Source organism: Bos javanicus, chromosome 23 (assembly GCF_032452875.1).
Source record: "Bos javanicus breed banteng chromosome 23, ARS-OSU_banteng_1.0, whole genome shotgun sequence".
In the NCBI taxonomy this organism is placed as follows: domain Eukaryota; kingdom Metazoa; phylum Chordata; class Mammalia; order Artiodactyla; family Bovidae; genus Bos; species Bos javanicus.
This window is the reverse complement of record NC_083890.1, coordinates 32,887,481-32,909,243: the sequence shown is the minus strand read 5'-3', so window position 1 is coordinate 32,909,243 and position 21,763 is coordinate 32,887,481. Positions and strand designations below refer to the sequence as shown.

Here is a 21,763-nt window from a genome sequence, read left to right as displayed (position 1 = left end):
ATCCTCTACAGCGGCGGGTCCCGTGTTCCCTACTCGGGAAGTCCCGGAAAGCCCAGGACACGAAAGGCTGGCGAGCGCACAGTAGGTCGCCTCCGGCACGTGCCAGGAGCTCCACATCCCACCCCCTGGTCCCCAGAAAACTCTCGGCCAGAGGTGCCCTTGTGACGTAGGGGTTGGGGGAGGGGGCACTGGCCGGGTGTAATGACTGAGCCTGGCAAGGCGTAGTTTCGCATCGCCAAGTGGGAGCGAAAGGGTTACAGGACTGACGCAAACTTGCGCCAGGAAACTGAGGGTTAATGATAAAAGCCTTACTTCAGTAATGATTAACCTGCCAATTCTCCCCATCCCGGATCTCTTAGGGAACCTGTATGTGGTACCCTGTGCAAGGTGACCCATTGTTTGAGTCCCTTGAGGGTTTTGGGGTGAGGGTGTGTGTGTGAGTATTTTGTCCTGCGGTTTAACTTAATTATGTAGAGGGTTAACATGGCAGAGCTTAAAATGAGGTTTGGGGGAAAGAGTGTTCTGAAAACCAAGGGTAAAGCTTGTGTGTGCCTGCGTGTGTTTGTGTGTGTGTAGCAGGTTGTATTGTAACAAGGTATGTGTTGTGTGCGTGTGTGTTTTGAGCCCCAGTGACCTGTTTCCTTACTGTATCATCCTTGGCACACTACACAGCCTAAACTCAGAAAGATGATAGTTAATGGGTGCTGACAAGAGTTCTAACCGCCCATGCATCTGCGTTTGAGGAATCTGCCCCTCTCTTTCACCTCTTAGAGGTATTACTTTGGAGGAGTTTGTGTGTGTTCTTCCATTAGCGACTGTTAACTCAAGCAGGTGAAACTTGATGTAAAGAAGCTGTTGCTAGGCTATATGGAACATGGAAGCTTCTGGTTTTGTTGAATTAAAAAAAAGCTGAAATCTTGACTATATTTAGGATATAAAGGCCTCTTCCCCTCCCCTTTCTCAATCCTGTAAAGTCCACTGGGAATGAGCAGTCCATACAGTTCTGGGAGCAGGAGATCTTACCAAAACCCTACCCAGAAGAGGAAACACATGCCCAGAACCTCTGAAGATGCCTCCAGAGGTCCCGGGAAAGAGAATTTAGGGGAGGGTTTGCATCACTGGCCAGGGGATAAGGATAACTGAAGCAGGTGGCAGATACTTTTTTTTAAAATTGGGTATCTTTGAGCCTGGTCTTGAACAGTTTAGGTAATTAAACTTTGTTATTGCTGTTTAGTTGCTCACTCATGTCTGACTCTTTGCGGCCCCATGGACTGTAGCCTTCCAGGCTCCTCTGTCCATGGAATCCTCTAGGCAAGAATACTGCAGTCGGTTGCCATTTCCTTCTCCAGAGGATCTTCTCGACCCAGATATTGAGCTCCAGTCTCGTATATTACAGGTGGATTCTTTACCTCTGAGTCACCAGGGAAGCTGCAGTTAAACTTTAGGTTTAGGTAATTAGACACAAGATAAAGGGTGATGAAGGATAGGATAGTTTTCTATTGATGGTCCTCAAAATGAATTCTTTGTATATTTTAAAAGTTGAAATTCATCTCTATCTAGAGATGGAGTTTTTGTGTTTATCGAGCTCTGCCCATCTTACATGTCTCTCAAACAAGGGACACAGGTTTTTGTGATAGGCCCAGTATTCTTTTGGGCTTTTAAGTGGTCTAATTAACCTGGGTGAGGGGAAATTCCTGTGTCTGCTTTAGTCTCTTATTTCAATGCTCACAGGGGTTCTCTTCTCATCAATTCAAAATGGCAACCTTGTGAAAAACTCAATATATTTCCTTAAGCTAATTCCCCAAAACATTAAAAAAAATGTGTATCTTTCTGATTATTAAAGTAATACCGGCTTTTTATTTAAAAGATTCAGAGAAGAATGAGAATATATGTCACTCATGTTACCACTCCAAGATAGCTATTTTTGACCTATGACTATATAACTTTTCCTGTCTTTTTCTTTGCGTATATTTTAAGTCTATTTCACATGCTCATTTCCCACAGTTCTTTTGTAGGGGAGAGACCAGTAGCCTGCAGCCTGTACCCGTTTTGAGGGCTGATAAGATAGGAGCTGCCTAGGGAACTCCCCAGGCAGTGAGGTCCTCCACTTGTTCCCTCCCCCTTCCTACATTCCACCTCATTGCTGTTCCCTGGACAAACTGTACTTTCTCATCTTCTCATGCTCTTCTCTCTGCTAACAATGTCCCGTCCTCCCCTCCTTCACTCTTCTTATCTGAGTGGCTCTTAAACTCATTGTGGTGGGTTTCTAATAACGATATTTTGACCATCCCTTAATAAATACATGAATACACTTGTTAAGTTGCATGCATATTTCATTGAGTGTGTGTAATCTAGAACATAACACTGAAACGCAGTGCAAGTAGAAGTAAAAATGCTGCTGTTTTCTTCCTGCACCCCAGTGGGTTGTATTGGACACTGCTTTGGAAACTGGTGGTCTGTTTCCTACTTCAAGATCCAGGTCGGGGGTCCCCTACTCTGTGAAACCTTTGTGTGTCGTCTTGTCCACGATCTCATGGTAGCGGTTGCACATTCGTCAAGTGACATCGATCCCTGCCCTCCACTAGATTGTAAGCACCTGTGCAAGGCAGGGGTCATCTCTAGTCCAGCATTTAGCAGAGTAGTTGGCACACTAGGTATGTTTGTTGAATGTATGAATAAATCAAAATCATTATAATAGACAGCTCAGAGTGATGGGGTTACAAAGAAATTTGCTGTGCTTTGCAGAATCTAACCAGGAGGAGAAAAGCGAAAGTGTGTGCTGAGAAGTTAAGCTGGAAAAATGTGAAAGGCCTTTCGTGGCGTGCTGGAAGGTTTGGATTCATCCAAAAATGACTGTGAGTCATAGTCACACAGCACGAGGGACAAGATTAGATCTGTGGCTTTGGAAGGGCCACTTTGGTTCTGGGGGCTGATCGGTTAGAGGTGTTGGGCTAGTCTCGGTGAGAGATGCTGAGGCCCTGAATACAGAGTGAAGAGCAGTGCTCAGGAACTGTTTCGGAGGTGGCCCTGGGAGAGTAGGTGACTGGCTCCCTGAGAGAACGGTGTGCGTGCTCAGTCGTGATATTCCCGACCTAGGAACTGAACCCATGTCGCTTGTGTCTCCTGCATTGGCAGGCGGATTCTTTACCACTGCACCTGGGAAGCCCCTGAGAGAACGGAATTGGAGATAAAGAAGATTTCTAGCTTCATGAAGGGCCGGAAGAGGAGCAGGAAAAATCAAATCAAACTGACTTTGATTTGGGACCTGTTCACTTTGGGGGTACTCATGGGAGGTCCTGCTGCCATTCAGCTTTTCAAGCAGGGGGCTGCAGATAACCAGGCAAAAGAGTCAATGAATTCTTGTGCTTACGGTCTACTCACAATATAGTGCTCTATGCTACTACCTGGCATTGCTCTTCTTTATCTCCCTGGTGTGTGAGTATCCTCTTTGCCCAGCAAGGTTATGTCATGCCTTGCTTGCATGGACTGGTATTGTATCATATGCTTTTATATTTGCCTCAGCATCTGAGCACACAGTCCAAGGCATAAAGTAAGCGTTCATTAAATACTTGGTGATTGATTAGTACCAAGCTTGTTAAAATAAGCAAAAAAGAAAAAAAAAAAACCAAAAATGCTCCTTCAAATGCTCTATCCTCGCCAAGGCTTTTCTCTTATTAAAAGAATCTAATGAAGCTATTCCTTTCTTTCAGAAAGCATAAAGGATGTTCTTGGCAGAAAGATAAAGATTGCATTGAAGAAGAAAGTAAAGCTGGAAGTGAAGGGAGACAAAGTTGAAAACAGAGTGCTGGTAAGTATTAACTTTTTTAAAGTCTGGAAGTGAAAATGTTTTTCCCTCTATTGTTTTGATTGCCTAATTTTCATGCAGTGCTTGTTCTGTATTTTATATTTTCTTCAAACGTTCTGATGCCCATTTTCTCCTAGGTGAGCTGGAATATTTGCCCACTGAAAGTTAAATTTTAGGGACTGAAGTTTTAAAATGTATTGTCTTTCTTAAAGTTGTAAGTCACCCTCCTCTCGGTCGTCTCCTAGAGACCATTTTCAGGTTGTTTGTTGAAAGTTGGATGTTAAAGGGAGCTTGCTTTTTACTTTTGCTGTGGCTGAGTATCTGATCCTGTTTGTGAGGACTTTGAAGGAGTTTTAAAAAAATTCATCTCATGTCAGTTTAATTATTAAATTTTCTCAAATGTTATATCCATATCCATCCAATATCCGGATCCATTGGTTTGGGGAGCACAGTGCCAGCTTGATCTTTGCCCTGTCTTCAGTGCTTTCTTTGAGTCCTTGAGGGCTCTGGTAAACGGTAGTTGAGCAGATTTGCAACTGCTAAGGCCCATGGCACTTTCATTGCATGAAATGTAGCTAAGATTAACCCTTAGCCAATATGTGAGTACCACCAGTCTGGTGTCTTAGGTATTTAGTATGTCTGCTGGTGTTGATGGAACTTGGGGGGCTCCCTCCAACTTGGGAGAGGAGTTGCTTGGGGGCTTGAGGGATCAGCCTGTTGAACACAGGATTGTTAGGGAGTTGTCAGCGCCTGAGTCGTACCTTTAGGGAGGTGAAAAGTCTTCTGTGTAGTTTTAATGGTTTCTGTGTTGAAATTGTGGCAAACCTTAAGCTTAGGTAAATACACCTGGCTTGTGTTTTTGTTAGAATAGTCTGTTTACTCTTATTTATCTTTTTATCTTTAGAAATTGTCAAACATATGCAAAAGTAGAGAATAGTATATTAAACTTTGTATCCTTTTCATCCAGCTTCAACAGTTTTCAGTATTTCAAGAATATTGTTTTATCTCCTGCCAATTTTCCCCCCTTCCCCCTTCTGGAGTATTTTAAAACCTCAAGCATGTGTCATTAAAAGAATATTTTTAATATTCTGTTTCTTCATTTGAAGTTGCCACAGAATTTGAAATATCTTTCTCATGGCAGCTGTCTTAAGAATCTCTTTAAAACATCTGACTGCCTTCTCCTATGGATGGAAGGATTATGCTATTTATTGATGGATGACTTCTCTCTGTGTACAAGTCAGGATGGCAGAGAAATTTAAGTGGAAAAACTTGATGGAGTGACTTTTGCCCTGCAACGAAACGTGTTTACCCAGACTGTATAATTATGGTTATCAATAGCAGAAGTGATTGGTATCATCATTCTGCTTCAGTTTTGATAAAGGGTAAATTTCCTTAAGGTGTGTTTTACTTAATATTGTGTAGCCGGAGGGTACAGGTATGTTTCGGCAGTGGTAGGGTGGAGAGAAGAAATTTTGTTCCTGCCACTTGTTTTACATGTTTACTGCACAAGATGGGTTCACCTTTTTACTATTCAAATATCAGGTCGTGTTTCCTGCAACAGTCTAACCTGGTATGTAGTGCTAGTTGGTATGGACACTATTCATCAGCATAAGAAACCCATGTCATGAGTAAAATTTGCAAAGACAAGTTTAAACATCAAATAAAATAATGTTAGCACCCTTAAAAATTAGTTATGATTGGTACTTTTAAGATTTTTTTTTTGAGGGGGGGAGTTCATCTTTAGCTGGAGTTGATTAAGGTTGTAATCAAATTACAAATGTATTTGAATTTAAACATTTATCTCCCCAAATCTGGAATCTAAGCAGTTTCTAGTAGCTTAGGGTAAACTTGTTTTAGCTATTCCTTACTTGCAGGGGCAAGAATTGTTAATTGAAATATTCAAGGTTTGACAAGCTTCAGGTGTGAGCAAGATGGTCTACAAATTCACCTTAAGTTGTTGATTTTCTGAATTTAGAGAAATTCAATTACTTAAAACATTGGGGGAATCCCCTTATAATTTGTATTTCTGACTTTCTTTTGGCTGTCAGTCCCATAAAATAGGGCATATTTGAATTGGCTTGACTCAGCATTTCTTGATTTTTATTTCTCATTTCTTTCCCTAGTGCCCTTCCTTCCTGTAAAGCTGAGAGTGACTTGGTTCCTTGTTTTTACATTTAGAGACTCTATGCTATTTCCAGCTTCCATTTTTCATAGAGAGTTTATTTTCATCTTCTCATGGTCATGATAACGAACATTTGTATAACATGTTCTGTTGAACACTTAATTATGCATTGCTTTATTTGCTCCTGCAGTAGCCCTCTGAGGTGGGCCCTCCTTACATGTGCATTTGCAGAAACTGAGATCTGGAAAAGCTAAAGAACTTGTTTCAGGTCATCCTGCTAATGAATGACAGAGTCGGGAGTTGAACCCAGGCCTGTCTTACCATTTCACCATTATACTAAAAAACTCAAACAAAACAATCCTTCAGCTTGTTGTTCGGTGGTTGCGAACTTTCACAGAGACTTGGACTTTAGAAGGATTAGAGCTCCCTGTATGGATTTGGTTGGTTGATACATTATTCATTGCTTGGTTCCACACTTGCTGAGCATGAGCCAGACACATGGTATGTCCAAGATGGACATCAACTCTGACTTCATGGGATTCAGAGCCCAGGGTCTAGTTGGGGAGGTAGACATCTCGACAGGCAATGCTTTGAGATGTGCTGTGAGCAGGATGACTGAAAGCACACGGGAGGAACCCCTGACCCAGAGGGTCAGGGAAGACTTGCAGAAGGAAGGCAAATGTAAGCTACCACCCAATGGATGAACAAGAGTTACTAAGGGAACAGAGTAGAGACGTGTTCTAGACAAAGAAAGCAGAATATGCTTGGAAGCCAGAGAGAGCTTGGCGTGTTAGAGACATATTAAGTACAGTGGGAGCAAGGGGTGTGGGGTGGAAAATGGCCCAGCCTAAAGCGAATTCTTTTTCTTGCAGTCGGGATCAGGTGAAAATTGGGATTGTTTAAACAGGTCTCTTCCTACCACCTGTTCCTAATGACCACCACGTAAACTTTATCCTCCCCTCCCTCAGGAGGCCATAGGGCCCAGCGGTTAAGGCCTTGGGCCTTGAATCCTGCCTGGTTCACACCATAGCCCAGCCACACTGTTCAGCCTCGCTTCCTTTCTCTGATGAAACAGGCCTTATAAAAGTATCTATTTGTAAACAGTTTCTTTTTTTTTCTATTTTTTAATTTAAATATTACTTTTTTCTTTAAAAACAAAGTTGTGTTAGGTGAGAAGTTGCTGTGTAGCACAGGGAGCCCAGTCTGTGCTCTGTAAATGGTTTCTTTGTTGATTAACTGGGATGGGTTTTAACACTGCCTAACCCACTCTAGTACTCTTGCCTGGAAAATCACATGGACTGAGGAGCCTGGTGGGCTGCAGTCCCTGGGGTCGCTAAGAGTCGGACATGACTGAGCGACTTCCCTTCCACTTTTCACTTTAAAGCATTGGAGAAGGAAATGGCAACCCACTCCAGTGTTCTTGCCTGGAGAATCCCAGGGACGGGGAGCCTGGTGGGCTGCCGTCTATGGGGTCGCACAGAGTCGGACACGACTGAAGTGACTTAGCAGCAGCAGAACATGATCAACAAATGAGAAAGCAGAAGGAACCAAAGGATTCTGCATTCTCTTTTCCCAGTGGCACAGATGATTTCAATGCCCAGTTGTTTGTGTTACTTGAAAGCAAGATGGAAGGCAACTGATGAAACCTGAAATTCTTAAGGTGTGTGCTGGTCCAATGAAATCAGAAATGGTAGAATATTCAGGGGAGGGTGTTTTATGGCCAAACAAGTTTGGCAATCAAACATTAAACAAAGATCAACCAGTGTCTTTACTGCACGACTTTGACTCAGAGACTTTGGTACACTCATGTGCATAGTGGATTTCTCAGAATGAGATGGAATATACTGTCGTTCTCAAACTTACATGGCCAGAAACCCTACTGACCATAGTTTGGGAAACTGGGATGGAACAGTTAAAGTGAACATGGAACAGGCTAGAACAGACTCTCCATCATTTGGAGTGTCCTCCTAGGGGACATTCTTCGGCCTAGACTTTAATAAAGGGCTGGGCAGGTCTGCTGCAGGCCACACTGGCACTGTGCCATCTGTTTCTGTGATACTTTCCTGTCTTGTCTTTAGAGGGTGTTATTAGGAAGTGATTCTGTGTTAGATGGCCAGCCTTTTCCTCCCATCTGCTAATTGAATCTCCACCCAATTTTTCTAGTACCTGGACTTTTAAAAGTGGAATTTCATTCTTATACATTAAACGTTGCAGTTTTAGGTAACTGTAGACTTGCATGCATAGGAAGTAATGGGCTTCCTTGGTGGCTCAGAGGTTAAAGCATCTGCCTACAATGCGGGAGACCCAGGTTTGATCCCTGGGTCGGGAAGATCCCTTGGAGAAGGAAACGGCAACCCACTCCAGTACTCTTGCCTGGAGAATCCCATGGAGGGAGGAGCCTGGTAGGCTACAGTCCATGGGGTCACAAAGAGTCGGACACGACTGAGCGAATGGAGAGAGATCCTCTGTATCCATTATCCAGTCTCCTCTGTCTTGCAAAATTCTGGGACATGACCACGGGTTGTTGACAGTGATACTGGAAAATTCGGAACATTTCCATCACCTTAGAGATGCCTCGTGTTGCCTTTCAGGTCCACAACCTCAGACTCGCCACTGCTCTGCCTGCTGGTAGCCAGAATCTGTCTTCTATGTCCGTAATCTTGTCAGTTCAAAAGTGTCCCATAAGTATAATCACACAATATATGTGCCGTGTGGGGACTGGCTCTTTTTGCTTCTACTTAATTGCCTGGACATTGATCCAAGTTGTGTGTGTCCATTGCACCTTTTCCGCTCTTGTTTCTGAGGAGTAGTCTGTGGTATGGACATACCACAGCTTGTTTACCCACTGCTCACCCCCTGACAGAGTTATAGGCTATTTCCAGTTTGGGGCTGTTAGGAATAAAACTGATATAAACATTTGTTTGCAGAGTTTGGTGTGAAAGTAAGTCTCCGTTTCTCCCTTTGAAATGCCAGAGAGCATAATTGTGGGTTTGTATAGGAATTGCCTGTCTTATTTTAGAAGAAGCTGTTGTTTTTCATTTTCCAGCATGGTTATATCATTGTGTAGTCCTATCGGCAATGGATGTATGATCTAGAGATTTGGTATTGTCGGGGGAAGCAAGGTCTCTCACACCCTTTTCCCACCCTCTTTCTGCTGTTGCTCACCTAGGGGACAGCAATGTGCTCCTCTCTCTAGAACCATGCCTCTGAAGTGTGTGGAAGGCCCATTCCTGGTCTCCGCTTTGTTTTTCCTGTTTCACTTTGGGATTTGGGTTTGATCATCTTTGCCAATCCCTTATTTTACCACATCCCTCTTAAATGGGGACAGAAGCAGGACTTCCTTTCTTAGTAGACTGAGCAGGTTGAGGAAATGCCATGAAACTAATTGTGTTATTCACTTGTTCCTTGAAAACACTTCATTGGCTGTTCACTTATTTAGTCTCGAAAAGTTAACCTGGAAGCTCTTTAATGTATTTTCTCTTGTTGGGCTATTCATTTATAACTTTGGAACCTCTTAGGCTTGATTGGAATAACTGTAAGTTGACTTTTAAAATGAGGAAAAGTAAAAGGACATTATTTGGGATGTCGTTAAAAGGTCTTGATGACTGTGCTGTCTTTCATTAAAATATGAGCTCCACTCACACCTGCTTATTTTTAAAAATGCATGAAAAAGAGAATAAAGCTCACCTAAGAGTTTTGTAAGCATCCGGCCCATCTAAGCATGAATTAATGAAAACTTCAGTCTCTGATACAGAAAGCATTGCTCTTCTACATGAGGCCATACTCACTTTGCATGACTAGTCTGTTTAATATTTCCCTAATTCCCCCATCTCCTAACACCTGATTCAGCAGCATGACCCAGGGTGTAGTCACTTCTCAAATACTCACACTGGAATTTTTGTTTTGTAGCCACGTTCAGGTGATACTAACTTTTCCAGACTTAAAAACAAAAAACAAAAAACAGTTGTACCATTTAAAAGCACATATTTTATCATGGGCCAGTAAAATAATGCTATTTTAGGAGTTTACGTTTTGCAAGTTTATTATTTAAAATCCAAATAAATCCAAATAAACTAACAAAATCCAAATAAATCCAAAATAAACTCATTCAGTGATTTCCATGAGGGTGTTTTTTCTTTTCTTTTTTTAATTTTTCATGAGGCTGTTTTGATGAACATATGTCAGAAATAGAGGGGAGATTAAATTATGTTTTGGCTGCTTAGTATAGAGTGTCCCTATTTACCTGTTAAGTAGTACAAATATCACAGTTTTTATAATAGCTAACTTTTGCAATCTCAGGATGCTTTCCAAATAGATAGAGATGGGGGTGCTTTATCCTGACAATTTGGAAAGTTTTAATCAGTCATATCTATTTGCAACCCCATGGACTGTAGCCTGCCAGGCTCCTTTGTCTGGAATTCTGCAGGCAAGAATACTGGAGTGTGTTGCCATGCCCTCCTGTAGGGTATCTTCCCGACCCATGGATCAAACTTGAGTCTCTTATGTCTGCTGCATTGGCAGATGGGTTCTTTACCTAAGTGCCACATTTATCCTGAGTGCTGCACAAAAGTGGAATATCCTAACAGCAAACTTTACCTCATGGTTGATTGCTAATAAGTTAAATGTGGTGTAGTGTCAAGTCACGTGTTTGTGTTTTCCTCCTAGCAGCTGTAAGAATGAAATTCATGTCAGATGTTTGTAGATTGCAGTGGCTCCTGAAGAAATGCTGTTGGAAAATCATTGTTCTAGGCCCCCAAGTTTACTTCCCTCTGCAGGAAGCTCTTGTACCAGTTGTTGGGTAATTTGAACAGTTCTCTTTGTGAAACTCTTAGGAGTCTCAGCTTTTAAGGATCACTTACAATTCAGTGCACAGGTAGTTTTCAAAGCACCTGGGTGAAGTTACATGCCTCTAGAAAATGGAGCTTTAGAAGATGGCAACAGCATTGCAATGATCGTCAGGAGTGGGTATCAGAGAATGCACATGGTTGCCAAGGGTCCTGGTAAAACTTCTGGGAAACTCAAAATCAGAGAATGTGTATTTGAGTGCTTTGGAATTTATCCCTAGTCAGAGCTGGGGCTCCCATTGATCTCTGGGCAGGGGGTTGGAGGCAGGCTCTGGCTCTGGGCATGTGTTTCCAGGAGGTAGTTCTGGCCAACTTGAACTTGTTACCTGAGCTGCGTTTACTTTCTACTTTTCTCATCTGCGTCTGCCCCAGTTTCTTTTGTAGTTGAGTTAGATGAGTCAAATGACCGTGGGCAAGAAGCTGTTGAACATACATCAGCCTGGTGTAACTTTTCATTGTTTCTTAAAAAGATACTGTCTTGCAGCCTCTGGGATTTAGGCACCCTGGGAAAGGGCGTTTAGGTCCACCCTGCCGGAGGGGAGAGGGAAGGGAGGAGAGGCAGTATTGGAGTCTTGTGAAGGGGGGCACTGTGGACAAGGAGGAGCCCGGAAATCTAACCAGCATATGCAGTGAATTGGGAGAACTCCTTTTTTCTTGGTTGTGAAATAGAAAATAAAACGGGCTTTAGTGAAAGGTTACTGTAGCAACTTTGTTTCATTTCATCAGAAGCACTGTTAATATCTGTTGTTAAATTGAAAATGCAACTAAAATCTGAAGGATAGAACTTTTCTTTCTCCTCATCCTCCCCTTTGATAAAAAGCTTGCTGTGTTTTAACAGAATACAAGGATTTGGATTGGGATACATGGGGCCTATTGTTGTCTGAATCTTTGTTCCTGTGCCCCAGTACACACACACAGACTCTCTCTCTCACTCAAAATATCACTTTCCTCAACTCTTTGAGAAAAGAGGGGTAAAATAAAAAGGAAAGAAGGATGGAGTGTGTGTGTGTGAGAGAATAAAACCGTGTTACTTTCACCCACTGTTCCTTTCCCTCACCTTGGTTTTGGGAGAGCATTTTTCTTTTCTGAAAACATTATCTTTCGATGCACATTGGGCAGCAGCTCTCTTAGACTCCTTAGACATGCTAAGTGCGCAGCAAGTGCTGTTAGAGGTAGAAGCAGGGACATACAAATGCCTAGAACTGTACTGAATGATTGAAGGCAGGAGGAGAAGGGGACGACAGAGGATGAGATAGTTGGATGGCATCACCGACTCAGTGGACGTGAGTTTGAGTAAACTCTGGGAGTTGGTGATGGACAGGGAAGCCTGGTGTACTGCAGTCCATGGGGTCGCAAAGAGTCAGACATGACTGAGCAACTGAACTATACTGAGAGAATCTCCAGTCTGTGGCAAGGGTCTGAGATGACTGTGCCAAGTTCCCACTAAGGAGGCAGATGTGTGTCGATTCCTACTGATCCTGGGCTTTAGGGGCACAGGAGACAATCTGGTGTGGACAGACTGGCTTAAGCTGACCTTGGGGTGTTTGTTCAGATCTGGCCCCAGAGGATCTTGGGGCTAGAGGGCTCCTGGTAGCCATCTAACCAAGCACCCTGGCCTATGAGAAGTTGCCTCTGGAGCATCCCTGATAGCTGGGTATCCACCTTTTGCTTCATTATCTTGTGATGGGAAAAGCAAGAGACTCAGAAGGCCCTTTCTGAATTTGGGCTGGAATCTGCTTCTCAATAACTTCTCTGAATTCATTCTAGTGTGGTTGACTGGAACATCACAGGACAGTTTTGTTCCCTCCTACATGAGTGTGGGTCAGGACTTTGAAGACATACCATGTTTTTCCTTGGTCTTTTAGTCCTCAGGTGAAATATTCTCACTTCCTGCAAATCTTAATCCTTGGAGAATGTTGCTTTCAGATGTTTCACTGTTCAGATCGCCTTGGTCTAGCCTCATCCTACTTTATCAGTGAGCCTTTTAAACTTTTTAAAATTTGTGGATCACAGATGTTGGGCATACACTGTTAACCTGAATTAAACAACCTTTCTCAGAGCCTTCAGTGGCCTTTTGTGGATTGTGCCTCTTGAAGGGGGCCATGTGGTGTGTGGCATCAAGAATCTGTTCTTCAGACCCTGTAGGAAGCACTGATCTGGGTGCAGCTGGCCAAGGCAAGAATACCAGTGGCACGTTGCTTTGGCCAAATGAAAGTTTTCTCGTTGTTTTTAAAATGTTGAAAGTATCTATGCTATTTGCTTTACTAACAAGGTGTAAAATAGGAAAGGAAAATTGAAGCGTCACTAGTCCTATCAATTTACATGTAATCATTGGAAAAAAATCAGTATTTTCCATACTTTTATATGCTAACATACATAAACTATATGATCTATTTTAAAAATGGAATCATAAATCCTATTTTGTAATGCACTTTAAAATTTTACTTTTTGTGGTCAAAACTTTCCATGACAATAATACATATTTCTGTTTTAAATTTCTGCCTGGCACTCCATTAGCCCATAGTTAGCTAACACTAATTATGAGCTAGTTAGGTTGCTTCCAGTATTTTGCCTTATAAATGTGTATATCCTCACATTTATTTTTCTTGGATAAATTCCTGGCAGTGGAATTGCTGGCTGACAGACTTTTTAAAGGATGTGTTTATTTTTCACCTGATTGTTGTTCAGGAAGTCTCAATAGAGAATAATTCCCCCACCTCATTAGTTTTATTGTCTTTAGAAAGGTTTGCTTAGCAGAGTGGCTGGTTCTCCTTTTTTTAGGTCCTTGTATTTCTTGGGCAAGGGCTTCTGAGGCAGACTTTTCCTTGCAGTTTAGGGCCCTTTTAGGTCTGCCTGATGCTTTCTCTCCTGCTGCAATATGTTTGCGGGCACGGAGTCCCTGGGCTCTGGTGTTTGATGGTGGTGGCACATGGGGTTCTGGAGTCCCAGGTCTTGGTGGACCCTGACTTGTCAGACTTCTTGGACCCTGCCGAGTCAGCCACAACTTTTTCTTGGCTGAACCCCGGCTCAGTGTGAAACTGTTGTACAATTTAGATCCTTGATCTTTGCCCTGGTTTCAAGACTTTCTTGAGTCCTCAAGTGCTCTGATTAATGGTAGTTGAGCAGGTTTGCAACTAATAAGGCTCACTTTCATTGAATGTAATACAGCCAAGAAGAACCCTAAGCCAATATTCAGGTAAGCCAATAAGTCTGGTGTCTTAGAAGGTATTTTAGTATCATAAGGAAAGTGGACATGGCTTTTTCTCTGGGACAGTTCTGAAGGCAGTTGACTTTTCCTCTGTAGCTAACAGTTCATTCAGTTCATTCACTTAGTTGTGTCTGACTCTCTGCATCCCCATGGACTGCAGCACGCCAGGCCTCCGTGTCCATTGCCAACTCCTGGAGTTTACTCAGACTTATGTCCATTGAGTCGGTGATGCCACTCAGCCATCTCATCCTCTGTTGTCCTCTGTCATCCTCTGTCTCCTCCTGCCTTCAATCTTTCCCAGCATCAGGGTCTTTTCAAAAGAGTCAGATGTTCGCATCAGGTGGCCAGAGTATTGGGGTTTCAGCTTCAGCATCAGTCCTTCCAACGAATATCGAATATTCTATAGCTAACATCCATCTCTTAAGTGGCATGATCCTCCCCCCACCCAGCCCCGGCACCTGTAGAGTAGCTCTTGCTTCTCTTCTGCTTCCTCACACTCTCTGTATCTCCCCACCCCTGAGGGGGCATGTCCAGGTCACCAGGACCTGTGGGCTCTCCCTCACTGAGCAGCTCCTCCTGGAGCCCCATCTTCTCAGATGAGTCCTTCCAGCGTTCAGCATTCAGCCTGCGTTTCTTTCGTTTCAGTGCTGCCCTTGGGTGCCGCGTTGCCTATGGTTGTCTTTCCTTCCAAGACGGGCAGGTGGGAAGAGGGTCCTCAGGGACCTCCTTATTTGCTTCTCAGAAAACAAGCACATAGGACCCCTTCCATTTTCAGAGTTACATGCTTGGTCCCAGTGTGAAACAGACAAGGGAAAAACAAAACAAAATCAGAGTTCTGAAAGTTAATAAGAGTTAATAATAATGTTAGTAAAGTTTTGCAAAGTCTCTTTTAAGACCACTTCTCTGCAGTTTGATCCCTGACTTCTGGTCCTAAGGGGCCCAGCAACACTCCTGTGGAATCTGAGCTACAGTATGGCTAGTGACGTCCCGGCTGGTTGGTTAGGTGTTGCTGCTGCTGCTAAGTTGCTTCAGTCGTGTCTGACTCTGTGCGACCCCATAGATAGCAGCCCACCAGGCTCCCCCATCTCTGGGATTCTCCAGGCAAGAACACTGGAGTGGGTTGCCATTTCCTTCTCCAGTGTGTGAAAGTGAAAAGTGAAAGTGAAGTCGCTCAATCGTGTCCGACTCTTAGCGACCCCATGGACTGCAGCCCACCAGGCTCCTCCATCAATGGTTAGGTGCTACCCGGGGGCATTTTCTGTTTGCTGAATTCATCTGTCTGAAATCAGTTCTTACTAGCAACCAAAAGATGATTGGACCATTCCCCATAGGCATGAGAATGGAATGAAGACCTGGAGAGAAGCATTTTTGATTCTTGGACAAATCAGTTTGGTACTCAGAAAATCTCAGCTCTTTTTCTTTTAAGTTGCCACTGGCCAGTTTCTGCTCTTTGCCTGTGTCCTTGGAGTAGCAAAAATGTTGCAGTCTGGGGAAACTTTTTGTTCAACTTAGTTCACTGAATCACAGGTACTGCTTGTGCTGATGGAAATCAAAACCAGCCTGCAGAGAAAGGCTGTAGTTCATTTGGCACTTGGCTTCTTTGTGTGGCTGTTTCCATTTAAATCTCCTGGGCATCCCGCTCCTTATCAGAACTTTTATCCCCTCAAAATTCATCTTTGCTGAATAAACTGTGAAGTTCTGGGAGCTGTTGCCTTTTCAACAGTTTGCCTCTCTAGAAAAAACTCTTGAAGTTCAAATAGCCCTTAATCCTCCATCATTTTATACTCCTCCAAGTGGTCTTTGTGAGGACCATGGTGTGTTATCTTGGTTCATTATTTAATATTTCTCTTTCTTCACAAGTACTGGATGCAAGAAGTTGGTCCAGTCCTTTCCTGTCCTGTGTTGCTAGTTAACAAAGCACTTGGAGCAAAGGGGAGGCTATTAGCACTTTGTCACTTGGAGTTTAAGGGTCCTCCCACTTGTGAGAGTTAAGTCTCTGCATCTGTCTTTATACTGACAGTGTGCGGGTTGTTGGTGGACTGAACAAGTGTTGTCAGCGACGCTGTGTGTTCAGGAAGCCTTCCTGCCATGTCCCTTTTGGCTGGCTCTTGTTCTCCGGGAATAGCCGGTTTCTCTATCCACCAGAGAAGGGCTCCTTATCTTCATATTCTGGAGAGCTTGTGGAGTAGTTAGCCTAAAATTCAGGGATGGCTTTTTCTTTTTAAATACCTTCGCAGGCATTTTATACTTCCCACTCTGTTAGCAACTTCCTCAGTGTTAGGGGATTAATCTGCCTGGGTTAGAATCCTAAAACTACTGTCTCTACTGTCTAATGATGGGTAAGTCATTTAACTGAAGTCTGTGCTTCACTTTCCCATCTATAGAATGGGTGTAATAATAGAACCTACCTTGAGACTTGTTTTGCAACTTAAATGAAACATTCCATATATAATATTTCAAATAGTGACTGGCATAGAGCAAGTCCTCAAGAAGGCTTAGCTCTGATTGCTGTTGAGAAGGCTGCTACAGTACACCATGCTAAATGTTCTGATCTGAGAACCTGGTTCTATATCCACAGTCATAGATGACTTGGGTATATTTTATATAAATTTCCCCAACAAAGTACTTCTCCTTTGCCTCTTTTCCTGGCTTTGTGCAAGATACCTGTTTTGATGTTTCTTCTGCTCAGAGCCCTTTAAACCCATATTGGCTGTCTCCACAAATGGCTTTAGGATTTTTTTCACTCTGCTGCTGTTAAAGAGGGTACATGGATTTTGAAAGAAAAACTTTCAGAAAGGATTTAGGTGTGTGCATTGTTGAGATATATGTCTCTGAAGACAGGACTGTACATTTTCTGTGGATACCATTTTGGCCTCCTTTTCCCTGTGGATCTGAATGTGTCCAGAAGTATACTCAAATCTTTCTTTCACTTCCAAGTTAGATCTCAAAAAAGCCCAAAGGTCAGTTGTTGCCCCGGCCTCTCCCTAGCCCCGTTCATCCCTGTGGGGCTGCTGTGGGCCTTGCCACCTGTTCTTGGTGCCTCACTCAGATTCCTTCCTCTTGGGTTTTGGTTCTGATGGCTTTTGTTGGATGTGAGGGGCTTTATTGGGGTTCATGGGCTTCTGTAGTTCTGCTTTTCCACACTTGAGGACGCCTGGGCGTGCTTGAGACTCAGTCCTCCAGGCCATGCTGGATTCTCAACTTTCTGAATAACCTTTAGATCAGTGTTTCTCAGGCTCAGCACTGTTCCTGACATTTGGGACCCGATAATTCTTTGTTGTGGGGGCTCCCTTTGTGTTACAGGGTTTTTACCAGCATTCTTTGTTTACTCACTGGATGCCAGCAGCTCCCCTCCCTTCTCCCGGTTATGACAGTTTCAAGTATCTCCAGATATTCTCAGGTATTCTCTGGGTGGCAGAAATGCCCTCAGCTGAGAACCACTGGTTTAGATCAGCCGGTCTCCACGTGACAGAGGGCAAATGCATACATTATCATACTTAGCTTAGAAAGTTATATTGAGGTCTGAAAATTCACAGTTCTATAGTACAGCTCTAAAAATCCATACGCGAGTGGATTTAAAAATACTTTAAAAATTATTTATTTAAAACACTTATTTTTAGGTATTTATTTTTGAAGTATTTAGATCCCTATATCTGTATACAACAGAAAGAACAGATGGCACCAAACAGAGCTTTGTCTTCTTTTAAGATACCTAATCTTAAAACCGTTGGTTTGGCCACTGGTTCTCAGTATGTGGTCCTGAGAATGGCAGCTTTAGCACCACCTGGGAGCTTTTTAGAAATGCAGATTCATGGATGTCCCATCTAGAGCCACTGAATCAGACTCTGGGAGCGGGCCCGGCAGTCTGCTGTAACAAGGGTTTCAGGTGATTCAGAGGCACACTGAAATCTGAGCAATACTGAGATGTTACTGAGATGTCTCAAGTAAGCTCCAACTAAGATACCTGTAGACTATGCCCTACTGAGAAATAAGTCATACTCCACCATATTAAGAACTTTGAAATCACGTTAGGAGAATGTCTTTTACTAGGCAGGTCATGCTAGATCTCTGTTGGTCATATTGGTGCCCTCTGAGAGCTCGTCATGTCCACAGCTGCCTTTCCAGGGTTTCTTTTCCTCAGCATCCCTGAACCAGGGGTGGCTGTGACTGCCAAGGCAATCCTCTGTAGGTCGAACAACAGTCTATATCTCTCAGCTCCGCCCAAGAGGACTGATCTGTAATGGACAGAGATTCTTCCCCTTGGGAGTGTGAGGCGTGGAGAGAAGCAAAAACAGAAGGAGCAGAAAGCATGAGGCAGAGAAGAAAGCCCTGTAGAAGTAGAAGCCGTGGAGTGTGAAGAGGCTGTCAATACACCAGCTGTGGCAAGAATAGGAGCAGGAAGAGGCTGACAGAGCTCTGGACAGCTGCTTTCGGAGGGCGATTCCAAAAGCTGAGTAGAGGGAATCAAACTATTGATTGTATCTTGGAAGAGTATTTCTTAGTTTTCTATGAGATCCAACTGGGCAGCTACAGTTGGGGTTTCCAGTCTTTCTGGCCTCTCTATGTATCCTCATGGTAGATCATCATTTGCTGAGGCAGTTTCAATTTGTGTCTCTTCTTTGCCACCTGGACGAGCCCAGCAAATCCATACTTGGATTAGAAGACCGGCTTCATGGCCTGCTGCTTCCCTGAAGCAGAGATTCAGCCTGGCCATGCCTCAGGAGCACCCAGGTGGCCCCCACCTGTTTTAAAACACTCTCCGTTTAGGATCCCAGTAGGCAGTTGAGGTTAACCTTACAGGAAAGAATGAGTGATGGAAGCTGTCTGGTTCAGCATGTTATCTTGACTTGCCCCAAATAAACCTGCCTGGAGAATATTTCAGGAAACCTCAGGCCTGGTTTTCACTTCCTTAGGGTGGAGCAAAGATGCCAACTCTCTATAGTCATTCTAAGGATCTATTGCGTTGACTCCAGCAATGTTTCCTCTTAGCATTTCCTGTGAAGGTATCTCGGTACCATCTCTTTTGAGGGATATGCTAAGAGTTAGACCCTTAAAAAACACACACAATGGAAATACAGGCAGTAGAAGGCTGAAATGAACCTTGTGAATAGTTTTCTAAAAATCCAGTGGGCCTACAGAAATTTTTCCAGTTTGAACTATTGGCATCGCCCATGTATAGTTTTAATGTCTCCCTCATCTCCACAGTCGTCTCTTCCTTCCTCTCTTTCCCATTAAAACCAGGGAAAGAATACAAGTACCTTCATGTAGCACATCAATTGGATTCTTTCACACAAATCCCTCTGGAAGGGAGTGAGTGGAGAGACAGAATATTTTACATTGTTGTCGGAAGGTTGACTGAGTTCCCTTAGGGTAATAGATTCTGGGAATGTAGGCCAGTGCTTGTTTTCAAGTCCGGCTTAAAACATTTGGGGCCTGACCAAGAACATAATCAGGATTCTCTTATTCTCAAATTAGTATCCTTGAGGAGATTGTCAACTGCTCCAGAGCCTAGGGCTCTTTCCATATTGTACTTGAGTATCAAGCTCCTCTACCTCCAGTAGTGATCTGTTCATGGTGGACAGAAGAGTCGCTTAGTAAAGGACCCAGGCCTGGAGCATAGCTCTCAAGCCCCACCTGGTTTTCTCAGGGACTCGGTTTGTGTTAAGGGCTTCCCTGGTGGCTCACATGGTAAAGAATCTGCCTGCAATCCAAGAGACCTGGGTTCGATCCCTAGGTCAGGAAGATCCCCTGGAGAAGGGAATGGCAACCCACTCCAGTCTTCTTGCCTGGAGAATCCCATGGACAGAGGAGCCTGGTGGGCTGCAGTTGCAAAGAATTGGACATGACTGAGCGACTATCTCACCCACCCACACCCACACCCACACAAGACCCAGGCCTGGAGCACAAATTTCAAGTCCAGACTAGTTTTCTCAGGGACCTGGTAAGTTTCTTTAATCAGTAGCCTTATCTGATGTAGTGCATCTTTAATTTGGCTTTGTGTGGGATGCAGGGATTAATAACAGTGATCCAGCAATGTGGTGGGGTGGGGCAATGGTCAGCTGCAGACACTGGGACTGGACTCTGCTTCGATCAGAATGATTAGTGCAGTCAGGAAAGTCATGGAGTGCTCCCTGCCTCAGTCACTTGAGCTCTACTTGCCATTATGCCCAGTTCCTAACCTGGGAGGTTATGCGATGCTTCAAAAGAAAGGTGGTTCCAAAAGAAAGGTGGTCCTGTCTCCCTGCTCTGCTGCTGTCTTAGGAATGTGAACCTTTGTGCAAATGAGTCATTCTTTTGTTTCTGTTCCTGCACATCATGTCAGAGAGAGTGATTTATTTCCTGTTTGTGAAGGCTTGGTTTCATCAATTACATGGGAGAGAAATTGGATGTACTTTCAACTTTTTGCTGGTTACTGGCTCCTCCTTTGCCTGGAAGGATAGTCTTTCTTTCCACTGTGAGAGTTGTTGATGCCGGAAAGGATTTCTTTTCTTAGGCTTTCAGAGATGACACTTCATTGCTTTTGTGTAATGAAATTATAGTGTGCGATTTTGTTATTTTTAAACAAGTAAAACTGTCATCTGAAAGTTCACCTACAGTTGTTGGAAAAGCCAAGAAAGCATCTCATTTCCTACTGGTTCTACTAACAACCGTTCTTAGCCTATAAACCTTGTGTAGCTCCAAGCCTGTTTCCTAAATTGGAGAACAAATCCTGCTCCCAAGATACGAATAAGATATGAATAGTGAAGTGCTGCTGCCTAAGTACTTTGACCCTGTGTTCCCCAAACCTAAACAGATTTCTTTTCTCTCTATTCTCAGAACCATTAGCATTCTTACTTAATATACACTGTGTATTTCATGAAGCACCAAATAACATGTCCTAGGGCACCAGTGTTCCAAGGAACTCAGCAAGGCTGACAACTTATTTCAATGTTTTATCTTTTACACAAAGGACCTATATATTAGAATTTGCATATCCGTTTGGACTGTTGTCATGTCTGCTTCTGATTCTTTACAAATTAGCCAGTTGGGGAAAAAAATTGTCAAGACACATTCATCCATCCTACTTTTTAGGAAGATTTTAAAATGTTTCATTTACCAAATTATTGGTTGCCATCTGTGGGTAAAGGAGCTATATTTGGAAGGAAGGAGACAGTGCCTTGGGGATTGAGTTAAAGAAGAAACACATGTTTCAGGAATCTTCTCAGTTGGGTTTGATTTGAGGAAGAGAAGTCAGGTCAGATATTAACCGCTTATTATAAATGTTTAGAGTAATTTCAGAATACTCCACTTTAAAACAAATTTTGAGAAATGGGGCAGGGAAAGCTCCCTTACATTAATCTCACTGACTGTGTGCAGTTTTTATTATGAGGGTGTCCTTCTCTGTAGCGCAGAGGGGCCGTCGCAGAGAAGAGGGCGTAGGTTTATTGTTAGTCCAGAACTAGGGGCAATGGATAAAAACGACTAGGGCCTGAGGATAGTCTTGAAACTCAAAAAATCTCCCTAACAGTCAGAGCTGTTTGCTGACTTGTGTGGCCAGTGGAGGATTGAGTTTCTTGGAACTGGACTAGTTCAAGTGCTGATTGCTTGACCTCATAACTGGGATCTCCTAAAGGACATTCAAGTAGACAAATGTGTCCTTTGATCTAAGATTCCAGGATTCAGAGTTTTCACTCCTCACTTATCATTTATGTTAAGTAGAACTTATTAAAGATTGTAATTTTACTGTGAAAAACTGAAAACTTCTATTAGTGAGGCCAGGACAAAGCAGTTGCCAGGAACCCTTG

The 21,763-nt window shown here is 43.2% G+C and overlaps 2 protein-coding genes across 9 annotated transcripts in view; one reads left to right on the top strand and one right to left on the bottom strand.

Annotated features, from left to right (window-relative positions):
• CARMIL1 (capping protein regulator and myosin 1 linker 1) overlaps positions 1 to 21,763 on the top strand; it is a 307,561-nt gene that overhangs the window by 990 nt on the left and 284,808 nt on the right. For 5 of the 7 annotated variants that reach the window (XM_061399266.1, XM_061399264.1, XM_061399258.1 and 2 more), the window contains exon 2: positions 3,711 to 3,808. Coding sequence is in view for 4 of the 7 variants with exons in the window: in XM_061399264.1 (XP_061255248.1) it covers positions 3,711 to 3,808 (98 nt within the window). In the remaining 3 variants the exon portion in view is untranslated. Of the gene's footprint in view, positions 1 to 2,745; positions 2,856 to 3,135; positions 3,281 to 3,710; positions 3,809 to 21,763 lie in introns of all 7 variants that reach the window. The other 2 variants (XM_061399262.1, XM_061399263.1) reach the window with 2 other exon arrangements.
• Positions 1 to 21,763, bottom strand: part of LOC133236957 (cytidine monophosphate-N-acetylneuraminic acid hydroxylase) — a 294,937-nt gene that overhangs the window by 180,623 nt on the left and 92,551 nt on the right. The window lies entirely within an intron of this gene.